The 27,632-nt window shown below is 37.1% G+C and overlaps 2 protein-coding genes and 1 long non-coding RNA gene across 21 annotated transcripts; 1 reads left to right on the top strand and 2 right to left on the bottom strand.

The window, feature by feature from the left end:
* The first annotated feature begins 3,386 nt into the window (after nt 1–3,386).
* On the top strand, nt 3,387–13,356 carry LOC131662272 (uncharacterized). Of its 19 annotated transcripts, XM_058932016.1 has the most exons (7): nt 3,387–3,650; nt 3,737–4,702; nt 5,209–5,289; nt 9,827–9,865; nt 10,653–10,718; nt 11,497–11,662; nt 12,608–13,356. In XM_058932016.1, exons 3-7 carry the CDS (start codon nt 5,235–5,237, stop codon nt 12,639–12,641), a joined length of 360 nt encoding a protein of 119 aa, XP_058787999.1. In that variant the 5' UTR covers nt 3,387–3,650; nt 3,737–4,702; nt 5,209–5,234; the 3' UTR covers nt 12,642–13,356. The 19 variants fall into 19 exon arrangements, 2 of the variants coding, with proteins under 2 accessions (XP_058787999.1, XP_058787998.1); XR_009301484.1 differs by having other exon boundaries at nt 11,515–13,337; XR_009301482.1 differs by having other exon boundaries at nt 10,555–10,718; nt 11,515–13,337.
* A 113-nt stretch (nt 13,357–13,469) lies between these two features.
* On the bottom strand, nt 13,470–15,126 carry LOC131662274 (uncharacterized). Its single transcript, XR_009301493.1, has 3 exons — nt 14,530–15,126; nt 13,945–14,087; nt 13,470–13,806 (listed from the first exon to the last, which is right to left on the bottom strand). It is a non-coding gene; the product is annotated as an uncharacterized LOC131662274 (long non-coding RNA).
* Nucleotides 15,127–22,562: 7,436 nt separating this feature from the next.
* LOC131658763 (uncharacterized) lies at nt 22,563–22,946 on the bottom strand. The gene has a single exon (XM_058928023.1). It carries the CDS (start codon nt 22,944–22,946, stop codon nt 22,563–22,565), a length of 384 nt encoding a protein of 127 aa, XP_058784006.1.
* Between the last annotated feature and the right edge of the window lie 4,686 nt (nt 22,947–27,632).

The raw sequence follows: 27,632 nt of genomic DNA, 5'->3' as shown, positions 1-27,632 counted from the left end.
GAGATCAGATATCTTATAGCCTAAAGCCGTTGGATATTTCCTTAGGACTTCTAATAGTTTTTCAGTTTCAAACGGTCCCAAGTCAGCATTGACTATTACAGAGTTCTGAGCCTCATGGCGTGAACGGTCCCCTTGCGAGCGGGGTGTTCTGTCGTCATGGTACTTTTTTACGACGGGAATGCTCGTTATTCGTGCCCCCCCGAAGGGCAAGGAGTCTGCTCGATTAAGAGAGCGGGCTTCTTTCTTTTTGTTTCATCTGGAGGTGCTCGGCGTGTACCTGGCCGCACCTGCATTTTAGCTGTAATATTGCTTGAGCTTTTGAGCGTTCCAAGGTCGAGCGAGTTCTTCTCCTTGTAGGTTTTCCAAATAATATGCCCTGTTTTCGGTCTTTGTTCGGACACAATAGGGGCCCTCCCAGTTTGCGGCCAGTTTTCCCTCTCGGGAGTCCTTGTGGTTTCTTTTGAGCACTAGGTTGTCTACCTCGAATTCCCGTTTAATTACCTTTGCGTCGTGTCTTAGGGAGATTTTTTGTTTGAGTGAAGCTTCGCGCATCGCGGCTCCTGTTCGGATTTCTTCGATCAGGTCGAGCTCTTCTCTAATTGCTTCGAGGTTGCCCTCTATTTCGAGGGGTTCCTCGACGCGCCTAGTGGGCACATGTACTTTGATGGGGAACATGGCTTCTGTCCCGTACGTAAGTCGAAAGGGAGTCTCCCCGGTTGTGGAATGGGGGGTGGTGCGATAGGCCCAGAGGACGCTGATTAGCTCCTCGACCCATCCCTTTTTGATTTCGTCCAGTCTTCTTTTGATGCCCCTCAGAATTATTCTGTTAGCGGCCTCGGCTTGCCCGTTCGTCTCGGGGTGTTCGACTGATGCGAAGTGTTGCTTAGTTCCTAACTTCGTCACGAATTCTTGAAAATGGCCGTCGGTAAACTGGGTGCCATTGTCGGTGATGATAGTCAGGGGTATTCCGAACCGGACGAGGATGTTTCTTTTGTAGAAACGTAGTACGTTTAGAGATGTGATTTTGGCCAATAGTTCGGCTTCGATCTATTTGGTGAAGTAGTCGACCGCGACTATGAGGTATTTGTTCTGATTGCTCCCGGTCACGAATGGGCCAAGGAGGTCCATGCCCCACCACGCGAACGGCCAGTGAGATGACAAAGACTTGAGTTCGTTGGTGGGCGCGAGGTGCATGTCCCCAAAGTTTTGGCACTTGTCACATTTCTTTACGTATTCTTTAGCGTCGTCCTGCATGGTGGGCCAATAGCATCCGGCTCTGAGTGCTTTCCTGGCGAGGGATCTTCCCCCTAAGTGTTGGGAGTTGATTCCTTCGTGTATTTCTCGGAGTATGCGGGGGACGGTACCCTCGTCAACACATATAAGGAGGGGTATGGAGAACCCTCGTCGGTAGAGTCGATCCTCAACTAGGACGTACGAGCAGGCTCTTCTTCTAATTACGGAGGCTTCTTTAGGGTCGTTCGGTAGGAGATCGTTCGTGAGATAGTTGTACACGAGGGTCATCCAGCAAGACGCGTCTACGATTGCACTGACGAGCGTTAGCCCGGCCGGAGGTTCGGTGCTGGGTCAAGGCAGTATTTCCTGGATCACGGACTTATTTCCCCCTTTCTTCCTTGTGCTGGCGAGTTTCGACAGAACGTTCGCCCGGGCATTATGTTCCCTCGGGATATGTTTTACTTAGGCGCTTTTGAACCGGGCCATCTTTCCGCGCACGAGACTCAGGTATTCGGCGAGATGGTCGCTTTTGACTTGGTATTCTCCCGAGATGTGTGAAGCTACCAATTGAGAGTCGGTGAATACTTCGATTTCCTCGGCGTCCAAATTGTTAGGGAGACGTAGCCCTGCGAGCAGTGCTTCGTATTCTGCTTGGTTGTTGGAGGTTTAGAAAGAGAGTGATAGCGATACATCTATCAGCGTTCCTTCTCCATTTTCTAAAATGATGCCTGCTCCGCTTCCGGACGAGCTGGAAGCCCCATCTACGTATAGGGTCCATTTCCGAGCGCTGCATGTCGTCGTGTTTAGGAAGGCCATCTCGGCTACAAAGTCCGCTAGGACCTGTGCTTTTAGTGCCTTTCTTCCCTCGTACTTTATGTCGAATTCTGAGAGTTCTAGGGACCAGCAGAGCATCCTTCCGTCCATGTCGGGGCGACCTAAGAGATGTTTTATGGGTTGTTCAGTGCGTACGACTACGGTGTGTGCTAAGAAGTAATGCCTCAGTCTCCTGGCTGCTGTGATTAGCGCGAGGGCGACTTTCTCGATCTGCTGGTACCTGATTTCTGGGCCTTGGAGCGCTTTGCTCGTAAAATAAATGGGCCTTTGGCCTTCTGGGGTTTCTCTGATGAGAGCGGCGCTGACTGCCTCGGTAGCGACGGCCGGGTAGAGATAGAGGATTTCCCCGGATTCGGGCCTCGAAAGTACGGGCGGGCGTGAGAGGACTTGTTTGAGGTGAGACAGAGCGCGTTCGCATTCGTCCGTCCATTCGAAAGTTGTCTCCTTTCGGAGGAGTTTGAAGAGTGGGAGGGCATGCTGGGCCGACTTGGCTACGAATTTGGATAGTGATGTGAGCATGCCATTTAGGGATTGGATGGATTTTTTGGAACTCTGAAGAGGCTCTACATTTGTCCGGATTCGCCTTGATACCTCGCTCTGTGAGGTAAAAACCCAGGAATTTCCCTGCTCGGACTCCGAAGGTGCATTTCTCGGGGTTAAACCTCATTTTGCATTTCCGGGCTTGTGTGAAGACCTTCTTGAGGTGGGCGACATGGTCGGTCTCTTCTTGGGACCTGACGATCATGTCATCCATGTAGACTTTGAGCATATCGCCGATCTCCGCCTGGAATACCTTGTTCATCATTCGTTGGTATGTAGCTCCGGCGTTTTTTAGACCGAAGGGCATTATGTTATATTAGTAGTTGCCCGACTCGGTCATGAAAGCCGTGTACTTTTTGTCCGGTTTAGACATGGGTATTTGGTTGTACCCAAAATATGCATCCATAAATGATAAAAGTTTGAAACCTGCGTAATTATCGACTACTTTATCTATGCTAGGCAGAGGGTAAGCGTCTTTAGGGCAAGCCCTGTTAAGTAATGCGCCATTTTCCATTAGATTTCTTTACAAGTACAATGTTGGAGAGCCAAGTAGTGTACTTGGCTTCTGATATGAATTTAGCCTCTAAGAGGTCCCTAACAACTAGTTCGGCCGCAACCGTTTTTTCCGGAGACTGCTTTCTTCTCCTCTGGGCGACGGCTTTGCACGCGGGATCGATCGTCAGGTGGTGGCACGCTAATTCTGGATCGAGGCCGGGCATCTCGGGCGTCTTTTTAAAATATATAATAAAAATATCACTTTTAACACTTCCATCAACTTCACCGTCCCTCATCCAACTATGAGTTTTCTCTCATTCACCTCCCCTTTCATTTCATCAAACTCAAAAACTCACTCTCATCCTCACCTTCAATGAACCATCCTTCATTTTTTCCTCCGAATCTAGGGTTAGAATAACTGTAGCGCCACTTCTCTCAACCTTCAGTACAAAATCATTGACCTTCTCCGCGAGTTTACCACCGTGAAAAGGTAAAGACAATCTCAACTACTTCAACATTACATCTTGCCTTGATAATACCTTGGACTTGTAAGTCTTTCTACCCGTCTCTAATCCAAATTGAAATTAGGTTTTGAAATTCACAAGTTTTCTCTAATTAGGGTTTTTGTATAAAGGGGGAGAAACTGTGAGGCTGGCCCATGAGAGACTTTGGAGGATCTCATTCTCACTTTCTTCTTCTACCATGGACACCTCATCATCGTCGTTTTCGCTTTTCTCGACCTTCATTATTGTTTTCATTTACTGGTAGATTTTTTCAGATAATGTTTAGTTAAGTTTTACTGTGATATTTTGCTGGTTTGGAATTGAATTTTTATCTTTTATATACCTTCTTAATGGGAATACTTTGATAGTTTCAGTGTTCATTTGGTGTCTTTTGATTATATAATTCATCTCATAGTATTAAAGTTCATATCTTGTACTTAACTTACCTTATCACGCACTTAATTTTTATTCATGTAACTTAATGCAGGAAGGTTACAAGAATTTAGTGGAGATTATATAAAGTTTTGTGGACTTCATCGGTGTTTAGGATGGGTAGGAATTTGGTTCTTGTAGGAATATAAGCTACCACAGTTATGCTGCAACATTTGTCCATCATTTTTGAGAAACTTTAGCATCAGTATTTTTGACATGGTGCATATACAGGATTGAAGCATTAGCATTTGAAGCTGGTAATGAGTTTGGGATTTTGTTTTGCTTCTAGATCCTTTTAGCGGGTAGACTTTTTTGTTTTCTTTCCTTTATAACAGCCTGTTACGGGTGCCGATTTTTTATGAGACTTTTATAGTTTCTGTATTGTTTAGTTTTGGGTTCTATTTTTGCTACTATAGTGTTATATCATTACTAGTACATCCCCATTTTTAGAAGTTGAGAATTTGCATACATGAAAAATATGCAAGATATGTTACAACCGAAGAATTTTTCGAGTTAGAAAAATATGCATATTATGTTACAGATGTAAATTTATGCAACAACGGGCAATTAAGTTATACAGAGGGAGGCTTGTTTGTGAATCTGGGCCCATACAAGATATCAACACCAAGATTGCAGTTTGCTTGGACCCTGATGGTTGGAAATTGGTAGGGAATTTCTTAATCTATTTCCTGTATGTGACGTATTATGTGCTTTAAAACCTTTATATTGTTTAAAATATGTATGTCACATATTGTACACACAATATTAGATATATTATATAGAATTAATATCACTTCTTATATTAGAACACATCATAAATTAAATAGTAACTCACCTTTCCTTAACCCGCACTGGCCAATATAAATACATGAAAATATTTATCACTTATCAATATTTTATCTTGCTTTTATTAGAACAAAACTCAAATTAATTGAAAAGTGTAAGCTCAAATGTTTTAAAGGTATCCAATAAGATATATGTTTGACAACCATTTGATAGTTGGTGCTTCCTAGTTCTTATTTTATGTTTGTGTCAATATGGCAATCATTTAGTCATACAGTATGTGATTAACATGTATGCTTGATCTTGATGCCATGGTGATTCACCAAGGGAGATTAGCTAGGCGGAATTATGCTTAATGTGATATGGTGTAATTGGTTTATGTATGCAGCTGTTAACAAAGATAATTTTCCTCAAATGATTAGATTGGGTGCTAAAATGCTCTCTAGCTCCAAGGACAGTAAAATTACAGGTGAGGATATCGACAGAATTATTGCCTTTAAATCCCAAATTTTTATCTTTCCATGTAGCCTATCTATTTATTGCTTTATGAAAAGAAAACTACTCTATTGATTGTCTGCATGCAAGAAGCATAATCTCATTCTAGTCTTAATTTTATATACAAGCCTTAGAGATCATTAAAAAATTGTATGTTTGAATTTCCAATTGAGTACTACTAAAACAAATGAAAAATGTATGTAGCCTTTATGCATTGAAAATGAATTGAATATGAGATATTCTTCATACTTGATTGCTAATTTGCAGGGTGTGTAGTTAAATAAGCTAAAAATAGGACTGTAGGAAAATATGATATACCATGTATCTTATGGTGCATGCATCTAATTAAGTTTTCAAGTGTCTATATAAAGAATATGTTAAGTATGTTTTTCCTTGGTAAATAGTTCAAATTAACCTGAAACACCACATCAGAGTTGAATGAAAAAATTGTAACCATTCATCTATCTCTACACAATGCATGGATCTTGGCCAATATTTATTTATTACTAAGAAATTTCTTATAATTTACTAAATTATGAATGTATCTATTGGTTCCTTATGGTTTTTTGGCTTTGATAAATTCCTCATATGTAGATGTTGAAAACTTAATACAAGTATTGCTTGTTATACTTCATTGGGGATTATTTCAACTCTAACTCTTTGTCATCGACTCTAATGGCTACAACTTTTCTTCTTTAAACTCTAGAGATAAGAATTTGAATTCTACAGTGTCTAATCTTCGGGCTCTGTATATGGGTGGGATGCATAGGTAAGTTGTGAATCTTTCAATTAATTTGTTTGGTTAAAGTGACAAAATGAATTTGTATTGCCTGTTGTAAACTTTTATAGAATATTTTTTTACTCCAGCTCCTATACCATCATCAAATGAGAGTAAATATGGAGGCTATTACATAAAGAAACCTAGAAGATAATGTTTCTAATGAATATTCTTCTACATCTACCACAAATGATTGGTCATACCAATCTCCGAAAAATGCAAAAACAAAGATCATCCAAAGGTTTCCAAGTGTCGGTTACATCACAAAACCGGAGCATAGAGATGGAAATAATTGATTTTGCCTATTCTCGTCGAACTACTTCAAGGAGTGGACATAATTTATTTTCCCCTGTGTAACTGTATATTCAATGAAACCAACTCATATAACTTTAATTTTATGATGCCATTTCCATACTTGTTAATTGTATTTGAATTGCATTTGGTTGTTATAGATTTTCTTAATGAATATGTTGAATCGATTATATGATTAAATTCTTTTTGATGATCTTTGAGGAAATATGGGTTGGATTGAAAGGCGATGCCTACTTTACTCGTTACCGTTATCATATTTTTATCATGGCTGAGCAATTTTTAATATTAAAAAATAGGATCTTTAATGGCACTTTAGTGTAAACTACTATTAAAATTTGGGCCTAAAATAGCGTTTATTTGAGAAGTGTTATGAATTCCTTTTAGAAAATACGTGTGAAATAATAGCCCTTTTTAGAAAATAGCTATGAAAGAATAGGCTTTTAATAACGTTTAAAAGCGCTATTATAAGTAACGAGGCTTTAATAGCGCAGCTTTAATAGCACTTAAAAGCGCTATTAATAGACAAAAAAAGCGCTATTAAAACTCTTTTTTGGCATAGTGTTTTGTTACGGTGCCGTTGAAACCTTGTAGGTCAGATCCTACGTAGGGGTGAGGTGGTTGTCGTTCAGTTGCAGCGTCTTGAATAACTGGGAGTACATGATGTCCACTGAACTCCCTTGATCGACTAAAATGCGGCGCACATCAAAGTTGGCCATCCGGACCCGGATAAGGAGGGGGATGGTCGCATTGGGCGCTCCGCCGGGCAGTTCGTCCTTGTAGAAAGATATGGCGGAGGAGCCGCCTTTGGTCAGGTCAAGGGTAGCGGCTTTGCTCGAACTTGCTGAGATTAGTTCATCGAATTTCCGTTTTACGGATCCGACGGTGAGTTTGCTGAGTCCTCCTCCGGATATGACCAAGGCAGAAGGGAGAATTTCCCACGGGCTGTAAGGAGAAGGGGTGGAAGACGCCCCGGCCCAGTCAGGAAGGTAAAAGTCCTCTGGTCTAGTGATACTCATGGCCACCTGCATGGAGGGTGTACCTTACGCTGGCTTTTCCTTGGTGACTGGCTTGGCCTCTTGTTTCTTCGCATATTGCTTCAAGTGTCCTTCTCGGATTAATATTTCTATTGCGTCTTTCAGGTGGATGCAATCTTCCGTGTTATGCCCGTGGCCTTTATGGAACCGGCAGAACTTCGATTTGTCCACGTTTGGCCGTGCAGGCATGGATTTCGGGAAGCGGACTTTGCCCGTTTGGAATTCCGCGTTTGCGCACTCGTTTAAGATGCCTTCCCTGGATGCATTCAGCGAGGTGTATTCCCGAAACTTCCCTGCTGGTGCTTTGTAGTCTTTCGGATCCCGACCTTTATCTTCTTTCTTCTTATCAGTTCCTCGACGAGAGGCGTCTTGACGAGCACCTTTAGTGTTCTCCTCTTGTCTTGAGTTGCGGACTGGGTGAGCCGCCTCCTTCTCCTCGTATTGTATGTACGCTTGAGCCTTGAGAAAGAATTCGCCCAAGGTGGCGGGCGTTTCGATTACGACGGCTTTGGCGAAGTCCGAGCGTGGTTGGAGGCCTCGCTCGAGCAGGAACTTTTTCATATGGGCTGTCGTGGATACCTGCACGGCCTCTTTGTTGAACCTTTCTATGTAGGTCCGGAGGGATTCGTCTTTTCCTTGGATGATGGCCCTTAAGGATGCTTCTTATTTTGGATGTCTTCGGGAGGCCGTGAAGTTCCTGGAGAAAAGTTTTCCGAGCACTTTCCATGAAGTAATGGATTCATCGGGCAAACTTTTGTACCACGTCACGGCTCCCTTGCACAGGGTGGTCAGGAATAAGCGGCACTTGATTGCACCGGGAACCTCTCTGTAGTCTAGGAGGGCGTCGATGTTTTCTATGTGCTCGTCTGGGTCGGTGGTCTCGTCGTATGTGCCCAGCAGCGGGTGTTTTTCAAGACCGGACGACAGGGGTGCTTCCAAGATTGCATGGGACAGAGGGCCCCGACGCTCCTCTTCTTCGTCGCTGGCGGAAAGAGTGGAGGACCGGCTGCGACTCCGCCAGTCCGAGTCTGGAATCTTGAAAACATTGATTCAATGTTCTCATCTTCCTCCATCTTGAATGCTTCATACTTCTAGATTAGAGTTAAGGCCTTTGTCTCCTTAACTTGAGCATTTCCCTCATGAGTCATCTTTAGAGATTCAAATATGTCATGAGTTGTTTCTTTGTTTGTTATCTTCTCATACTCAGCATGAGAGATAGGATTTAACAATATGGTTCTTGACTTGTGATTATTCTTGAATTCTTTCTTTTGGTCACCACTCATAGCTTGTCTTGAGATCTTGACTCCACGAGCATTTACAAGATGTATGTAACACTAGATCCCATAAGTCACCATCTTGACAAAGAAAGTAACTTTCAAGTCTATCCTTCCAATACTAAAATTTTTTACCATCAAAGACTGGTGGTTTATTGTAACCATTGAAACTACTGCTTCCATTGTTACCATTGTTGTTTTGTTCAAGAGTAGGAGTAGATGAAGTTGTTTCAACCATTTTGACTTTGTGTTTTTCTCCCTGAAAAATATACTTACTTATTGTTATTTTTATTTTTATTCCAACTCTTACTTTTGTAAAATATACTGTGTGAGCATGTTTCCATCAAGACCAAATTAAAATTTTGTTTCCCTCCTAATTCATTTCATTTCCCTCCGAATTCATATTCTGTGAAATTCTCCCGCTTTCAAATTAAGGAAATTTTGTTTCCCTCATAATTCATTTTGTTTCCCTTTGAATTCATCTTCTGTGGAGTTCTTTTCCGCTTCCAACAAGTTCAACGATTCCTTTTCGTTATTCATTAAAAACCGTCAACTTCAATGATTCCTCTTCCTTGTTCACCTGCATCTATGATTAGGGTTTTCACCCTTCTATTCTACTCTTACTGCGATTCACCCGCTTCTCCGATTTACCTTGGTTTGCGATTCAGCGTGGAGTGTTCACCTTGCTTGGAGAGGATTTGACACCTGCAAGAGATGATACTTATTCCACATTTGAATTAGTTGTTGATCCCAGATTTAATCATGGAGTAATTTATGTCTGATGGCTTTTGATTTAGTTTCTTGAAAATACTGAAGAAAAGAAGGAGGTTAGATCATGTCATCTAGATTGTAGGCTGATGCTTTTTTATTTCTCTGTTAACACTTACACTTATACTTATTATTTCTCTGTTAATACTTATTTCTTGTAAAATCCATTCCATCTTAATCTCATAATATTGATACAAATATTGATTATATTGTATTAGGGTTATGGCAATAATTGTAATAAAATTCTATGAGAGTATTGATATGGTCTGAGTTATTAGAATATTTATCAAAATTTTCCTATTGATCTCCTATTTGTTCTTTGGTGTTCACATGTGCCCTTAAAAGCAATAGAGAGTATACAAGTTCTTCTCAAAAAATTGCAAGGTTAGTTGCTTTTAACATACTGTGACAACTCATCACCATTATTTATGTTCCTCAATTATTACAAGTAACAACAATTATATATAATACAGAAAACACATCTTACATATATACTGAATATATATTATTTTGAGCAATTCATTTTTTCCAAAAATATATTGTCCATTTCTTTCAATTTTAAGTAGGGAGGCCACTTTGTGATGTATTAATATTCTGTTTATTTGTTTTTTATTGAATAAGTGGTTTCATCATGTTATTCATGTGTGAATGGACTTTTTGTACTTATAGAAAGTTATATTATATAAATAAAACTAAGTTAACACTTGTTATCAAGGTTTTATAACAATCGCGGTCGTGTTATGGCCGTGTAGAGTCTCTTACAATTTTGGTCGGTACAGGTGTTACGATATTGATTGTGGTTGTTGCGGTGTCAATTAACCATAATGTATTCTTTAATATAAAATGATGAGTAACCGTATCAGCATTGACAACTATCAATATTGTTTTGTCACACTCGCGAACCGCTTTTTAAAACCATTGTGCAATATAAACAGAATATTAATACATAACAGAGTGGCCCCTACTTATAATATTAACTTAGGATGAGGTTTAAACAATACAGGATAAAGGAAATCATTGGGAGATGATAGCTACTTATTATTAACTAGTGCTTCTCATTTCTCTATTAACAGTTATACTTATTATTACTTGGACATGATAGCTACTGGTGTTATTTCACATGCTCCTCCTTGGGTTAGACTAATGTATCAACCTATATCATTGAGGCCAGGATTGAGGACTAATGGCTATGCACCTACTGCTAGATCATTCCAACAGTCACATGGACCTGTTGCAAGTAATACCTTCGTTATATTTTTTCTCTATTTTTCATTAAGGATTTAAGAAGAATAAAAACAGAAACTTGAGGGAGGAAAAACTAACTAGCAACATTCATTTTATTTGGAGAAACTACTACTGTTTCAATAGGAGTTTAACAAGTTATTTGTATCAATGCTATTCATTCACATGTTTCTAGAATGAGATGTATTTTTTTTTAATATTTGATATGATTGATCTCATAAAATTAAATTGGGGATGCTTGCCATTTTGGGCAGTGACTAGTTTGTGCTAAGTTTGGAACTCTATTTGTTTCTTTTTATAAAATGATTCTGTTGAGTTTTGTTTTATTTTCATTGGTGAGATATTGCCTCACGATTTCTGTTTTGCAACTGGTCTGTTATTCAAAAAATTTGTGGCTGATGTAAGCATTTTCATCAGCTTAAATTTGGCACTAATTTTTTTAATGTAAGTATTATGTTGAATCTATAATACATTATTTGGCCATGATCTGTATGTATTATACTTCACTTTAACTTCATGAGATAAATGTATTTAGTTTTCTCTTTATTGCATTTATATGTGGTTTGGAATATATTTCAGTAAGAGGCGACGGGTGGGTTCACACAAAAATATACTACCAAAGGAAATACATATGAGCTGATATATATATATATATATATATATATATATATATATATATATATATATATATATATATATATCCAATGTGAATTTGCGGTTTTAAAATTTTGATTGATGAATATTTATATATTATATACCATGTGAATTTGCAGTCTTTAAATTTTGCCCAGGCTTCATAATTTTTCTAGCTCCGCCACTGGACGAAGGCGAATATTTCAATAATACAAGAGAAGATTCTTCAGTTCTTTTCCATGTAAAGGAAGACCACAACGGGGCAGAACCATCGGGGAACTCTGTCTCCGCAATAAATCTTATAAGGTTTGCTTCCATGGTTTCTGGAAATAAGGCAAAAAATTATAAGCGAGACGCAGAACATCTATTTAGAACTGAGTCAGTTATGACTCACTGGATTCCCTTTATACGGTATTGCAGGCAGTTTTTGAGAAAAGATTGAAAGATATAGCCATGGCAGTGCCTTTATAAGGACATGAACTTTATCATTTTGAGAAAAGATTGAAAGATATAGCCATGGCAGTTATTTATTTTGAATTTATTGTCCTACCTGATCTTTCCACTATTCAGTTCCTTAACAGAAGCTTTTTGCATAGCCATATTAGAGGCTGCTAGTTGTGGACCTTTAAAATGGCAATATTAAATGGATGTTCTCTATGTCATTAGTGCTGCTGAATATATGCTATAGTGATCTATCTCCACCTTTCTTAAGTAAAATATAAGTTTGTATTTAAAATTTATAAATTTGTACAATAATATAGATGACCTGGAGCTCTAGTATTCATGTCTTTCTATTCCAATTTCAACTATGACTGTTGTTCGATTTTGTTAAGCTACCCTGTTATACATATCTAGTAGTAGTAAGTTTTTTAAATTTGGGTTCCCATCTACTTTAAGTTTTAATTTATTTATTTTCTTACTTGTGATGCTATTAGTTTTATATTTGTCTAAATTCCAATGGTTTTATGTTATTTCCCGAGGTCCTACTGAACTTAAGGTTTACTGAACTTAGGAACAATAAGTGTCTTTTGTGCTTGTTATTATTACACGGATAGAAGATAAGTTCTGTTACAAATTGGAGTTTATGTATTGAACATTTCTGACTTTTCTGTATGACCCCCCTACTCTAACTGATATGGATGCTATGGGTATTATCATATTTACAGTAATAACAATAACAGAACATTTTGTTTTATTCATACAACAATCTTTAATTGGCTGAGTAGTATTCATCATTTATAATTTTGGCAGGTGCTTCTTTGGATACCATCAAAAGGATTGTTAAGTACCTATGCCTTGCAGACATTATTCCCCCATATACTAAAGTGGATTTAAGTGAGTTAGATGTGGGCCAGAAGGTGCTCAAGGGAGATCTCAATATTCATCCTGCATCAAAACTTCTTCACTCAAAAGATGAAGCTGTTTGTAAGATGGTATAGACCTTCGTCACGAGTCCAATATTGCAAGCTTGAATATATCAGAGTGCTAAAGGCTGGAGAACTATTCTCATCATGAATAAGACCAGTAGTGCCGATCCCTTCAGTGAAAGTTGTAACTTTTATCTATATTAAATTTTACAAGACCTATTGAGGAGATTGTCATCACACTTCATTCATGATCTTAACTATTGTTTCTTTGACAAGCAGATAATGATCTATGTATATCATCATGTAAAATTTGAATGTATTTAAGCACATCACACTTCTTTCATTGGTTGTCAGTCAAAATTTTATGATTTTTTCATCTCCATATTCACCCCAAAGCAACAAGAAAAGCTAAATTAGATTAGGTGTGAACAATTTCTTTATCCACTCTTTAAGCGTATATTGCTGAGAAGAATCGTCGAGTATACTTGTTATGGAAAACTTTTCAAATCTCTTGAACAAGGTGACAATCTTTTTAGCAATGAAGCAGACCTTCATTAGTTGTAACTCAATTACAATCTAAAGCACATGAGATTACACTTTCAACTAGCATTATTAACATAGTACTTTGTGGAGGCAAAGGCAAATAAAATGTTAAATCTTTTCAAACTCCTCTTTGCTCAACCCAGTTCTATCCCTATGTCATTTTCATATTTTAGTTGCTAGCTAACAATCAATGAAGCAGAATATACAAGTATAAAGCTCTGACTTTGAGTGATTCATTTCCATATATAATGTAGTTCATCATTGAAGGTAATAGAAATAGAGTGTTGGTCAACAAAGTGGACAATATCTAAAGGTACATTGTACATTAAAGAATTCTGGTTCTAACAACCATGCTCCTTTAGCAACTTTTTCTTTATACATATACATAGGCCAAAAACTAAAATTTGCAGCCTGAAGCCGTAAAAACTATATCTATGTGGTCCTCAAGATGCAAAATATGCCCGAATATAGTTCAAAGTTCAAACAATAGAGGTTCTATAACGAGCTACCCTTTGAGCTTCTTCCAAGTCCCTGAAAAACCTGCAAATTCAAATAAAAAACTTTTGTTGCCAAGTAGCTTCTTAAAAGTATCAACATCCTCATTCTGTCTATCGCAAAACAGATACAACATATGGCTATTAATTAATATTAAGAAGCAAAAGTATAAGTCATACATACTGGTTCATGTGACAACTCAGAAACATGGAGAAGACCCTGCTGGCAACCATTAAACTCGACAAAAACTCCATATTTTTTTATAGTGGTGACAACACCTTTCTAAACACCTCCAACTTCAATTTCACAGCTAACTATAAAACAATCTGACAAACAAGAAGGTTGAACTTAGAATAACAACCTAAATAAAAACATGATCAACAAGGGATAATATTTTAAGGTATTTAATAGGATTTGGATATAAGCATGACAATAAATAGTAAGACTTTCAAAACAAGATAAAAGAGGATCAGAACTAATTCAGAAAAATGTGTACAACACCTCAATTTCTACAATACAACATCACAACCTAAAACAACCACCACGTACACAATGTTTGTAATGGAATCAACCAGCAATCTAAGAAATGGATGCATTACATAAACATGTTGCAACACGTTTTTTTATTATATATGCAAAACTGTGTAGTATCAATGATAGATGAAAAATCTATATAAAGAAGATATGCAGCAACAAATATAAATTAATAGAACCTTTTGATTAATTCATTCATTCCCTATTAGCTTGACTCACTAGTAATTTCCTCACATTTAGAACAAATTTAAGCTTCTTGTCTTTCTGAATAACATTATCAAAAGGCATCTCTTTTCTTCTCTTCATAGCAGCTCTTAGTGGCCCAATTTGAAACCTAGGTCTACCAACACGTGATGACTCAAATGGAACAAACAAACCTAAATTTGTTCCCAAAATTTAGGATTTTTGAAGGGAATAATTGAGTTTGAGAGAAAGATTAGGTTTTTTCAGAATTTGAAGTTTGTTTGAGATGAAAATGATAAAGAGGTAGAAGGAGATGATAGAAAAGAGAGTTTGGGTGAAGTAAGCGCTAATTGTGTAGTCTCTATCGTTTTTCTTCCGATAAAAACAAGGAATAATGAACAGCGAAAAAGAAAATAAGCTCATCAGATTGTGTTTTAGTGCTTTGTCCCATGTTTTCCACCTTATATATCTTCAGATTAAATTTCAATATCTTGTTTCGGGTTGGATTTGGGAAGAAACAGGAGGAAATGAGGAAAACAAATTTTTAAGAATTGGGGAAGATGAGACAGAAAAGCTTGAATTAGGGAAGAGATGTGAAGAAATGACAGCAAAACTTTTTCACTGACGAAGATAAGACTTCAACATGAGTGGTTTATTAGATGTGGAGAGATCTATAATAATAATAATGGTACACCTCATATCTAATGGCATATCCAATGGCTATGATTGATTTGAAACCAAAAAAAAAATGAAAAATGGTCTCTCACGTGAGAGACTTATGCACGTAGCGCACCTTAGACGGCGCCAACTTTTACATGCTATTTAGATCTCTCTGTTTTGATTTGTCTTTGTCATGATGTTGATTAAAATATGCGCTTGTAGGAATGTGTAGTTTGCGTTAGCAGTAGAAATTTTTATTAAAAATGGGGGTGACGTTTTATGTTCAAAAAATGATGTCAACATAGTATTTTTACTGGTTCGTCTGGCTTGCATTGGAGTCCTTTTTTTTGATATGTTAGAAAAGAAACATTTTTTATCGTTAAAAATTGTTGTTTGAAGAACTGAATGGAAATGATTAATAACAACAATAACAAAAATATATCAGAGAAAATAATTAGTAACAATAATAAGATTGTTAGATAAAAATAATTAATTGTTAATAACAATAATATACTGTAAAAATAATTAATCAATAAGAATAATCATGTAAATTGTTAGAAATAAATAATCAATAAATAATAACGATGTATATTATTAGAAATAAAGAATCAATAAATGATAATAAACATATTGTTTGATAAAATAATTAATTAATAATAACAATAATATATAATATATTTTGTACCAAAAAAAATAAAATAATATATAATATATAATATATAAGAATAATTAATTAATAATATATGAACCAGGTGAATAAAGTAATATACAAACATAACAATATAACAAAACCAAATAAATGAAAAACCCAACAATAAAAATCCAAAAAATTAAATTAGGGTGAACCTAATTTTTTATAATTGTCCCCAGCAGAGTCGCCAGCTGTAGCAACCTGCCTAAAAATTAGAGCCGCCACCCTTTATTTAAAAGAAAAAAAGGGTAAAACTTTAAAATTAAAGAAAAATTAAGATTTTGGGTAAGTAGGTTAATTAGGCAAAGGGAAGGTGTTAGGCACCTTTTTCCTCCCTTATACTCAAGGGGACCCATTTAATCTGAAAAAAATTATTTTATTAAATATTGGCCAAAAGGGCAAAACCTCAAAGGTTTTGATAAGGTCATTGTCAGATCGAGACAACAATGACCATGGCTAAACCAAATACAGCCAAAATAAAACAAAAATATAGAAAACCTTAAAGGTTTTGCTAGGGCCATTGTCAGATCGAGACAATAATAGCCCAAATGCCAAAAGGCATATAAATGAAATTGTAATAGAAAAAATAAAGGCCTCAATGCATCATCATTGGCCAATAAAAACCTTTAAAAGGTAAAAAAAATTATAAAGAATTAAAATTCAATAGAAAATGCCTCAGATGTTCATCATTGGCCAAAACAAATATTTTTAAAAGGGGGGCCTCATGTTAAATCATTGGCCAAAGGTTTTGAAAAAAAATTTTCAAAAAGGGGGCCTCATAGATTAATCGTCGGCCAAAATTCTGTTTATTTAGTTTGAATGGAGGGATTTGAGTTTAAAAAGGAAAAATGGTTTGTCGGCCGTTGTCAGTCAATCGACAACGGTGAGTTAAGGTTGTTCCAGACAACCCTAACACAAACCCTTGTAAAAAACCGTAGAAAAAAAGTTGAAAAATGCGTTTTAGAAAAATGTACGTGAAAGTGGGAAAAACCCTCCTTTTTAGGGTTGCTAAGACCCCTTTTTATAGAGTTAAAAATTAGGTTAAGAACCTGTGACTTCTTACTTGCAAGCCTTATTCCTTACCAATTGTGCTATGTTATTTATTTGAAACAAAAACCCAATTGAAAGCATATGAAAGGCAAGCAAATATTTGTTATTTAAAAATATAAATAATTAACAAGTAAATTATTATATTTTTAAACAAATAATTACAAAAATCCAAAATATTGTAAATAAACCAAGGAAGTTTATAAAACCTACGTTTAAAAATAATTATGAACTTTGAAATTGGGCCTCATATTTTATGAATAATAAGCCCAATTAAATACACACTTTTCCTTAATACATACTCTCATTTAATCAATAAAATATAATGACCTCACATCTTATGGATGCTAAGCCTAAGAGAATGAATTGAAGTATACATGCACTTTTTAATCTTGATCACACTTATATATATATATATATATATATATATATATATATATATATATATATATATATATATATATATATATATATATATATATATATATATATATATATATATATTAATACATATATATTTTAAATGATGTGCCAATAAGAAGGGGCAATTCTCAGTGGGTCAAATTTGGGGTATGACAGTATCCTATAGCCAAGACCAAAGATGATTGAACATGTCTCAACTGAGGTCATCGCTACTTAGATCCTTCTAGTCACACATTTAAGGTTTACCTCCCCTGAACACAATAGACTAGATCTGACTCGTTACGAATCCAGTTCGAGTTCTTATGCCAGGTGTGTACTCACTCACACAGGGCACACACGAGAGATTTCTAATGATAACTCCCACCATATAGGAATATCATGGTTACAAATAACAGTCACCTACTGTGATCAACTCACCGATGCTTTAGATAACCACTAGTTGAAATTCTGGTATGACAGATTCAGGATGTCACTCACGATGTCAAGACATCTAATCTGTTATTAACTTAGCAAAGGAAGAACAGAAAGATCCCCAATTTTTAATTACCCCTAAGAAGGAGTCCATGAGTACTGGGATCATGTTTGTTCAGTCAACATAACCAGATTGTAAATTTCATTGGTTTTGTAAATGAATCAGCTATCAAACCTGAACCTGATGTTATACGCGATGTTGCAACATCCAAGACAGAACATACAGTACAATGCAGAAGATAAATAACATATTGAATTGTTAACCCATTTCGGTTTAACTACCTACTCTGGGGGCTACCAAGCCAGGAAAAAGATTTCACTATCAGTAGTACTATTTTATGTAAACAACCTCTGGTTTACAGATAAATAGCCTCTGGTTTACCTAGTCACTACCCAATGCAACCTTTATCTTTGAACTTCATCTAAGACAAGAGAACCTCTGCTCAATCCCTAGTGATACCTAACTGTTACAATCCTGCAATAGCTATTTTATAATTAACAATGAACGCTAACTTGATCTTGCTTCAAAGCTTCAATCAAGAACATAATACTCAACTCTTACCTGCAGGTTTCGAGTGAGAACAATAACTTCTCTTACCTACAGGTTTTGAGAAGCACATGGCAGCCATCCCACAGCCTGGGTGGTTTACCTATAGAAACCCTAAAGACTACATCTTTTCTAAACACGGTTTTCTATATAAAACTAGGTTACAAAGGTTTCTATTTATAACCTATTCTCAATTGGATTTGGGCTTACAAATCACAGCACTCCTGGCTGTTACAAATCTTCAAATATCTTCTGCTAAAAGAAAGATCTTCAATCACAAGTTTCCGAATATATCTCCTAAATTAGAAACTGCTGAATCTTCAATATTCTGGTTTGATTCTTCAATATTTAAACATAGATGCCAATCATCCAATAAAAACATCAACACTAGTGTAGTTCACCTAAGTACCCAACATATAATGTAGCTCTACAACTTCACTCGGTATTGGATAATCCATAATTAGTAGGGAACATGGATTACTGCACTCTGCATATCCCTCCATTTAGTTTCCGCCTAGCGTAGTTCTAGGACTCACGCATTTCAGAAAAACAAGGAGATGCAATAGTTTCTTTTACCCAGTCAGATATCCTAGATTTCCAAATTGGAGGTCACTACTTCCACTCGCCCCATCATCCGTTCACTAGATGATTACTCACATCTTAAGGTACACCACAACGAGTCGGAGTGTAACTATCTTATCCACTCAAGTACTTCCCAGACCAGAGTAATTAAAAAGATCCAATATCTCTGTTCAACTCCCGAGGTCTTCAATCCAACGGTTTCTCTATCCATGTCTGCTACAGGCACCATGTTCGAGTAACGAATTCCTAACGGCTTCTAGCTCAGCTCCATCACGAAATTCCGTTACTCCATTCCTACTCGGGTGCTTCGTGGATCTACTTCACTACTACAGAGATTCCAGAGAAGGTTCACTCCATCCAATCAAAATCTTGGAACTTCTAGTCGTCTTAGATTTTACCACGACAGTTGGGTTGTCAAATATTCTGTAACAATTTCTCTTGTTATGTCTTACAATCCAAGCATTCTCCCAACTTAACCAACATCTACCACTTCAACAGACCCCTCTAACATACACTCCATATGAAAGGTTCACTTTGTCCCAAACGGTGTTTTGGAAATTTCCAACTCCCCTGACTTCTCCCGTTGAGACTATTGTCGCAAACACATTGCATATGAGGTAGTATCCATGTCCGAAAATTCTCTGCAATTCCTTACAAGAATTCTATTACCACACGAGTCACTTCGGGGCTAACACATCCTCATGACGGCTCTACTACGATCCTGCCTATCTTGTATCCGGTTGGTGAGTTGATCAAGTTCAACAACTAAATAACATGACAGTAGAATCGAGATAGAAACACATACATATGAGGAAGAAGGAGGTTTGCTAATGATGCCTCACATCTAGGTCGAGGGTCGAACTGATCTGATACTGAGTGTAATACCCACTAATATGTGTCTAGAATCATATTAGCAGAATACTAATAACTGATACTGAGTACATACAAAAGTCAGGAATAATAACATAAGATGTTTACATTTCAAAATCATCTCGAAGATGGATACAACGAATATGTCTACACAATGATAAAGATACACAGCGGCAGAAAGGATCAGTTACGGTCTTCGCGGCATTCGATCAAAAGCTCTTGATCCAAGCATCTAGCAAAACTCGAGCTTGCATAGTACCTGAAAAAATAATAAGATGAATGGGGTGAGATTACTAAATCTCAGTGAGTTCCCCTATCTTATGGGTTCTCTCGGCTCTATAAGGTACATGCATAATCTACAGAACCATATCAGATCCTAAGGTTTCCTTACTATCCAGTACAGGAAAGCCTATCAAATCGTAGCACCATGATTGAGTGTATGATATAGTACACTTCACACATACACATATATAAAATTGATTATCTACCCGTGCATTTGCACAGGTCGCGCAATATCTTTATAAATAGTAAATAAATATATTATAGTGATGATTAATAAATATTTATAAAAGATATACAAATTAAATAGTCTCTTGGAAATGTATATTTTAGTAGAAAAATAAAGGAAATAATTAAGTCGCGCAATGTCTTTATAAATTGTAAATAAATATAGTATAGTTATGGTTAAGAAATGTATATAAAAGATATACAAATTAAGTAGTCTTGGATCGTCAAAAATATATATAGTATAAAAATAAATGAAATAATTAAGTAGTCATCTACCCGTGCATTCATACGGGTTGCGCAATATTATTATAAATAGTAAATAAATATAGTATAGTGAGGATTAAGAAATGTATATAAAAGATAAACCAGTTAAGTAGTTTTAATAACAACCATGCATAATATATGTCTAGAATAATGTGATACATAGCCAAAAGATGGTACTTGAAAGCATACAATACGCCTAAACGGCTATAAGTCATGTATTTGTTACAACACTAGTACACTCAAAATACATAAGCATGGATAGCCAAAATACAAAAGATCTACAATGAAAACATCATGAAACATCTATCACGTCTATCCTTATACCGTTTTACCTTTTCCCATCTCTTGAGAAGAAACACCTACAAAATAATAATAGGAATGGCGTGAGATACTAATCCCAGTGGGTTTCCCTATATTAAGGTCCACTCGGCTCTACAAGGTTTATGCCAAAATTATTAATGAGAAAACTATTTCCTTTAGTTCCGAGGTGTCTTCACTTCAACCTTGCAAGAAATTCTTATCTCAATTTACCAGTATCAGTTAGTATGGACTATAGTGAACCATGGAATCAACATTGAATCGTCACTACGATTCAACTCCTCCAATATCCTAGGGCTCGAGTTGTAAACAACATTCACCTATAAGGAAGGCGGCAAAGGAAAAGGTGATGGCTCACATCCCTGGGAGTTCATCCCCGGAGAATAACTCCTGAACTACGGAGCACCACTCAATCCCGAGACTCACTCTCGAGAAAGACCCGCAATATATGTGGCACAGGGGAATCCTTGGAAATATCTTCACAAGAAATAGCCACATATGTGTAAGGTACCTACTCGTAGTAACTATCCTTATGCCCATTCTCTAACCCCTCATCCATAATTACTATTATCATTAGTTATAGGAACTAGGAAGTAGTCGTCATGGGAAAAAAGGGAAAAACTTGCTAACTTCCTTCCATTACTCTTACTTATGCATCTAAGATTCACTCACCAAGTTTTATCTTTTATTAATCAAGATATACGGACATACTCTTGGATTTAATCAATAATTAAAAGAGTTCTATAGTTGTGGAAGCTTAAGAATCACATAGCCTCCGGAGGTGCTTGATTCCGAGTTACATACGTAACTCAAGTTATGGTATTTTCAATTCTGTTTTTCCAATGCAGTCTCAGGAAATCGATTTCCAATATGGAGGAATCGATTTTCTGCACGCATAATGCCCAGAAATCTAATTTTTTTTCTATAAATTGATTTCCTATATATGGGAATTGATTTCCTGCAACTCAGACTGAAAAATACTTATTTTTATGCATAAAAACCAGTCTCAATATATTTATATCCATCCTAAACTATCCCAAACATAAAATATTCATTCTTAATAGGAAATTTCAGGTAAGAACAACATAGAACATGAAATCAAGCAACATCATGAACAATATGGTTCAATATGCATGTTCATAAATCAATGATAAAGGGAAGTCATTCTCCATATTCACATACATCACAAAATTAGCAAGTCCGACAAGAACATACTATAAATTTCTATGAACCCTAACCCCCAATTATACATATCTAACTTCTACCCAAGAATCTATCTAGAAACCCACCTAGAAAAGAATAAGATGAAGGATATGGTTGAATTATGATGAACTTGGTGAAGTTGATGCGTGCAAGGAGCTTAGTTTTTCTCCTCCCTCCTTCCTCTCTTAAGCCTCCATTCTCACTCTTGTTCTTGTTCTTTTTCTGAATTTTTAAGGCGTGGGGAAAGAAAATGGAAAAATGAGTTAGAGTGCACACAAGGAGGATATGTAGTCCACAAGTAGAAAGACTAATACGCCCTCCTCTTAACCTTTCATAGGACTAATCATGGTTGGCTTACTAACTTCATTCTAATCACTTCTTATAATTACCAACTATCACAATCATGCCTAATTATCAACATTAGTGAAATTTGTGGTGATTGGTAATTAGGGATATTATATTCTCCCCTCCTTAAAATAAATTCGTCTTCGAATTTAAAACTTACCAGAACAAGTAAAAGTACAAAGACTGCATCTCGGATTCTAACTCCCAAGTAGCCTCATCCGAACTCGAATTATCCCAAAGAACTTTCACCATTGGTATCTCCTTATGTCGCAACTTCTTACTTGAATAATCCAATATACAATTTGGATGAGGCTGGAAGGAAAGGTCTGTTTCTACTTCAGCTGCATCCGGAAGGATTGGATGGAAAGAGTCGGGAATAAACTTTCTAAGTTGAGATACGTGGAATACATCATGGAGGCCAGAACGAGATGGTGGCAAGGCCAACCGGAAAGCCACTTTTCCTATCTGCTCGATGATTTGGTAAGGTCCCACAAATTTCGGACTTAGCTTCTTTGACTTAAATGGAGTCTTTAAATTCATCCGAGGGGTAACTTTCAAAAACACGTGATCTCCTTTGTTGAACTCTAGAGGTCTTTGTCATGCGTAGACATAACTCTTCTGACGATCCTGAGCCTTCTTCAACTTGTCACATATCATCTTTTCTTTTTTCGTAGTCTCCTAGATAATATATGGTCCAAGAATACTCTTGTCACCAACTTCCGACCAACAGAGAGGTGTCCTGCATCTTCTCCCATACAAGGCTTCATACAGTGCCATTCCGATACTCGCATGATGGGTGTTGTTATAAGAGAATTCAATCAAAGGTAGGTGATCTTCCCAATTTATTTCACATTCTAACACATAAGCCTTTAACATATCCTCTAAGGTCTGAATTGTCCTTTCGGTCTGGCCATCCGTTTACTGGTGGTTTGAAGTGCTCAAACGGACTTGGGTGCCTAGGGCATGTTAAAATGCCTTCCAGAATCTAGAAGTAAAATTTGGGTCCCTATCTGATATCATAGTTGAAGTAACACCGTGCAACCGTATAATTTCCTCACTGAATAAACATGCAAGACGGTTCGTAATGTATGTGGTCTTGACTGCTAAGAAATGGGCTGATTTGTTTAGCCGGTCCACAATCACCCAAATTGAGTCATAACCATTAAGTGCACGTGGTAATCCCGTCATAAAGTCCATGGAGATACTATCCCATTTCCATGTAGGGATCTCAAGTGGTTGCAACAATCCTCCTGGTCGTTGGTGCTCTATTTTCACCTACTGACACACAATACACCAGGCCACAAACTCGTTGATGTCCTTTTTCATACCAAGCCACCAATAACCTCTTTTCAAGTCTTGATACATTTTGGTTGAGCCTGGATGAAAGGTGAATTTGCTTTTATAGGCCTCCTCAAGAATGGTCCTTCTCAACTCTACATCGTTGGGAACACAAACTCTTTGATTAAATAGAAGTATCCCGTCTGTAGCCTGAGAGTAACAGGGCTGTCCAAAACTATATTGTAACTCTTCATCCACAAGTTGACGACTTCAGATTTTATCTCTTATATCATTAGTGATGTTCAGATTACCAAAAACTATTCCTTCGGGGAGTTCAACAACTTTCAAGTTGAGGTATGGAAAATTTTCCAATAAATCCAATTCCAACACCATTAAATTAGCCACATGCAATTCCTTCCAACTCAATGCATCTGCTACCTTATTTGCCTTCCCGGGATGGTACTTAAGCTCAAAATCAAAATCCTTCAAATACTCCATCCATCTCCTTTGCCTTATGTTCAACTCCTTCTGATCGAAAATATACCTCAAGCTTTTGTGATCACTGAACATTTGAAAGTGAACTCCATATAGGTAATGGCGCCCCACTTTAAGTGCAAACACGATAGCTTCCAATTCTAAGTCATGAGAAGGGTAGTTTTCTTCATGCGGTCTCAACTGCCGAGATATGTAAGCTACTACTTGCCAATTTTGCATTAGAACGCCTCCAAGTCCTTTCTTTGACGCATAAAAAAAGACTTCGTAAGGGATATCGAGATCTGGGATAACTAAAACAGGGGCTGTGGTCAAACAATTCTTAAGCTCTATAAAACTTTTCTCGCACCTATCATCCCACACAAACTAAGTCTCTTTCCGAATGAGTCGGGATAAGGGTAAGGCTATCTGAGAAAATCCTTTGATAAATCTCCGATAATACCCGGCTAGACCCAAGAAGCTTCTAACCTCTGTAACATTCTTAGGCCTCTCCCAACCAACCATTGCTTCTACTTTTGATGGACCCACGGCTACTCCACCCTGTGATATGACATGACAAAGAAACTTAACTTCTGTCATCCAAAATTCACACTTGCTGAGTTTAGCGAAAAGTTGCTTCTCCTGTAGGACTTATAAAACAATCCTCAAATGTTCTGCATGCTCTTGTGGTGTCCGAGAATAAATAAGAATATCATCAATGAAGATTATTACAAACTGATCAAGATAAGGTTGAAAGATTTTGTTCATGTAGTCCATAAATACGGCTGGCGCATTTGTCACCCCAAATGGCATTACAAGGGATTCATAATGTCCATACCGGGTTCTAAATGCGGTTTTCGGAACATCTGAATTCTTCACCCTAATCTGGTGGTAACCTGACCGTAGATCAATTTTTGAGAATACACACGCTCCTCTCAACTGATCTAGAAGGACATTGATCCGAGGCAACGGGTACTTGTTCTTGATGGTCACCTTATTTAACTGACGATAATCTATACACAACCGCATCCCACCGTCCCAAGGAGAAACGCTTGGTCTAATAAAGTGTTTAGCTGAGAACTCCTCCAATTGGCCATTCAATTCCTTAAGTTCTACTACCGACATCTGACAAGGAGCAACAGAAACTAGGGCTGTTCCTGGCACCAAGTCGATAAATAATTCCACTTCCCTTTCAGGAGGTAGGGAGGTGACATCCTCTGGAAAGATTCCGAGAAATTCACAAACTACCGGAATTTGTGAAATAGTTAACTTCTCATTCGGATCCTTAGCTAGAAAAAGAGTAAAACTCTTCTCTTGATCAAATAAAAAACTGATCATATGAATAGTATCTTCTAAGAGAACGGTGATTGGATCTTTCGGAGTAGTTTCAACAGTTAGAACCATGATAGCCCTCTCCTTACAATTAATGAGTACTGAATTGACGGAGAGCCAATCCATTCCTAAAATTAGGTCCATCCTCTTAAGTGGTAGACAAATCAAATCCAGTAAGAAGACTTGGTCGTCAATGTCATACTCTAATTTTGACCCCCCTGAGATGTCATACTTTCAGGATTTTCATCAGAATCAAAATAGATGCTCAGAACAGTCACTTGTTCACCTGGTGCTTTATCGAGGGTGTTCAGAAACAAAAGAGCTCAGGCAAAGGATCAGTCAATAAAAGGGGTGGTCTCTAACACAAACATAGGATTCAAAAACTTCATTCTATTAACCTATGATTGATTATACACCCATCACTTGAACCCAAGTTTGTTTACTTCACCAGTCTAGGGTTTTGAGCCCCATCAAGGACTAAAATCAAGGATCACATTTGGGAAACCCTAGAAAGCTCCAGGGTATCACTCAAAGGCATAAATCATCTTCAAATAGCTCATATGACAATATCCATAAGGCATTACACTTCAATTCAAGGTCTACAGTCATCAATTTCATCTGGTCGACAATTAGGGTTTTTACCCTAATTCACCTGGACAGTTGACTTTTAATCAGGGCATGGATTTAAAACTCAAAGCATGGCTCAATATCCTCCAATAACTGAATATGATCCATTCATATCATTCATTTGATGAGGATATCTTAATTTACTTGAAATCTCCAGTAACGCGATTCACTTGAAAAAGTCAACTGTATAAGATCACCATTGACTTTTTGGAAATTTTGGTCAACCATGACTTTTGAAGTTTTAAATCATCAATATATGATATTTGAAGTCATTTGATCAAGGAAAATCAAGAAAATCAATCAAGATTAAAAAGTCAAAGTTTGACTTTTCATACTTAGAAAATTTTCTAAGCGTTTTCAAGTGGTTTTTACCAAACTTTGGAAGGGAATATCTCAAATTTTCACCTACAAACTGAAAAAAACTTCCAACATTAAAGTTGTAGATTTTGATCCAATGAACAACTTTGTCACATATAATTTTTTGGCTAAAAATCAACCATTGAAGAGATATGGAGCTTCAAAGTGACTGCCTTCACAAAACTAGCAAGGAAACCCTAGTTTCCTTCAAATTTATAGGACTTTTTCACTAATTTCCCTAAGGATTTTAGGCAAACACCAAAATAATGAATTGAAGTACATGTTAAGAGCTTTCCAAATTGTGTTCAACCTTCTCCAAATTCATTTTGAGCTAGGAGTTATGCTTGTTCAAAGTTAAGCCCATGGAGTGAAGTTTTAAGGCATAACCAATTTTGGTATTGGTCATTTTCGTGCAAGGACCTATACTAAATGGTACATAATCACTTCAAATATATCAGAAGAGATTGGAGGGAATCATTTGGATCATTTGCATCAAGATTCCAAAACATCCAAAAATCAAAGCCATGTGATTAAGTAATCATTACATTTAGGAATTTATGGCAAATGGTGTTTCATCAATTGGAATATTTTCTAAGCCAATTAGAGAGCTCTACACTTCATGTCTGTCCCCTAAGATCAGAAAAGATCAATGGATGGAGAGCTAGCTCGAAAACACCATCATTGCATCTTGGAGATTCCTTGAATTCCTTCATAGCCAAGAAAACCAAACTCACTTCACTAAGCAAGCTTACTATCTCCAATTGCTCTGCATCATTTGCCTATAAATACAAGTGCATTCCTTAGGATTAATCACACCAAAGCAACAAAATTATTGCTTTCTCTCTTCTTTCTTCATACTTAAGTTTTTCAAAGGTTCTTTGGCATGAAGACTCGGATTCTTCAAACCAAAGCTCTTACTTTGAAAGTAAGTATTCAAACACATCAGGGGAGACATTTAGAGGTGATCCAAACCTCTAGAACACTTCTGTACGTGGAGAATCATCATCTTCACCCCTCACTTAGAGCTGTTGCAGTTGGGGTCGAACAAGGGGTTCTGGGCAGTTTCAATCCAAGCTAAGCATCTCAATACCTTCCAGGGGGATCACTGAAGCTATCTGGATCATTGCAACAACTCTGTAACACACTTTGATCAGATCCAGA

Source organism: Vicia villosa, linkage group LG3 (assembly GCF_029867415.1).
Source record: "Vicia villosa cultivar HV-30 ecotype Madison, WI linkage group LG3, Vvil1.0, whole genome shotgun sequence".
NCBI lineage: Eukaryota > Viridiplantae > Streptophyta > Magnoliopsida > Fabales > Fabaceae > Vicia > Vicia villosa.
This window is presented reverse-complemented; position numbering and strand designations above follow the sequence as displayed.

Bases quoted from the DNA above. Each gene is read 5' to 3' on its own strand.
- LOC131662272 (XM_058932015.1), top strand. From the start codon at position 5,235: ATGATTAGATTGGGTGCTAAAATGCTCTCTAGCTCCAAGGACAGTAAA. The intron at 5,290-9,826 runs GTGAGGATATCG...TGCCCTTAAAAG, and splicing joins CAAGGACAGTAAAATTACAG to CAATAGAGAGTATACAAGTT. The intron at 9,866-10,652 runs GTTAGTTGCTTT...CATTGAGGCCAG, and splicing joins TCTTCTCAAAAAATTGCAAG to GATTGAGGACTAATGGCTAT.
- LOC131658763 (XM_058928023.1), bottom strand. From the start codon at position 22,946: ATGAATTTAAAGACTCCATTTAAGTCAAAGAAGCTAAGTCCGAAATTT.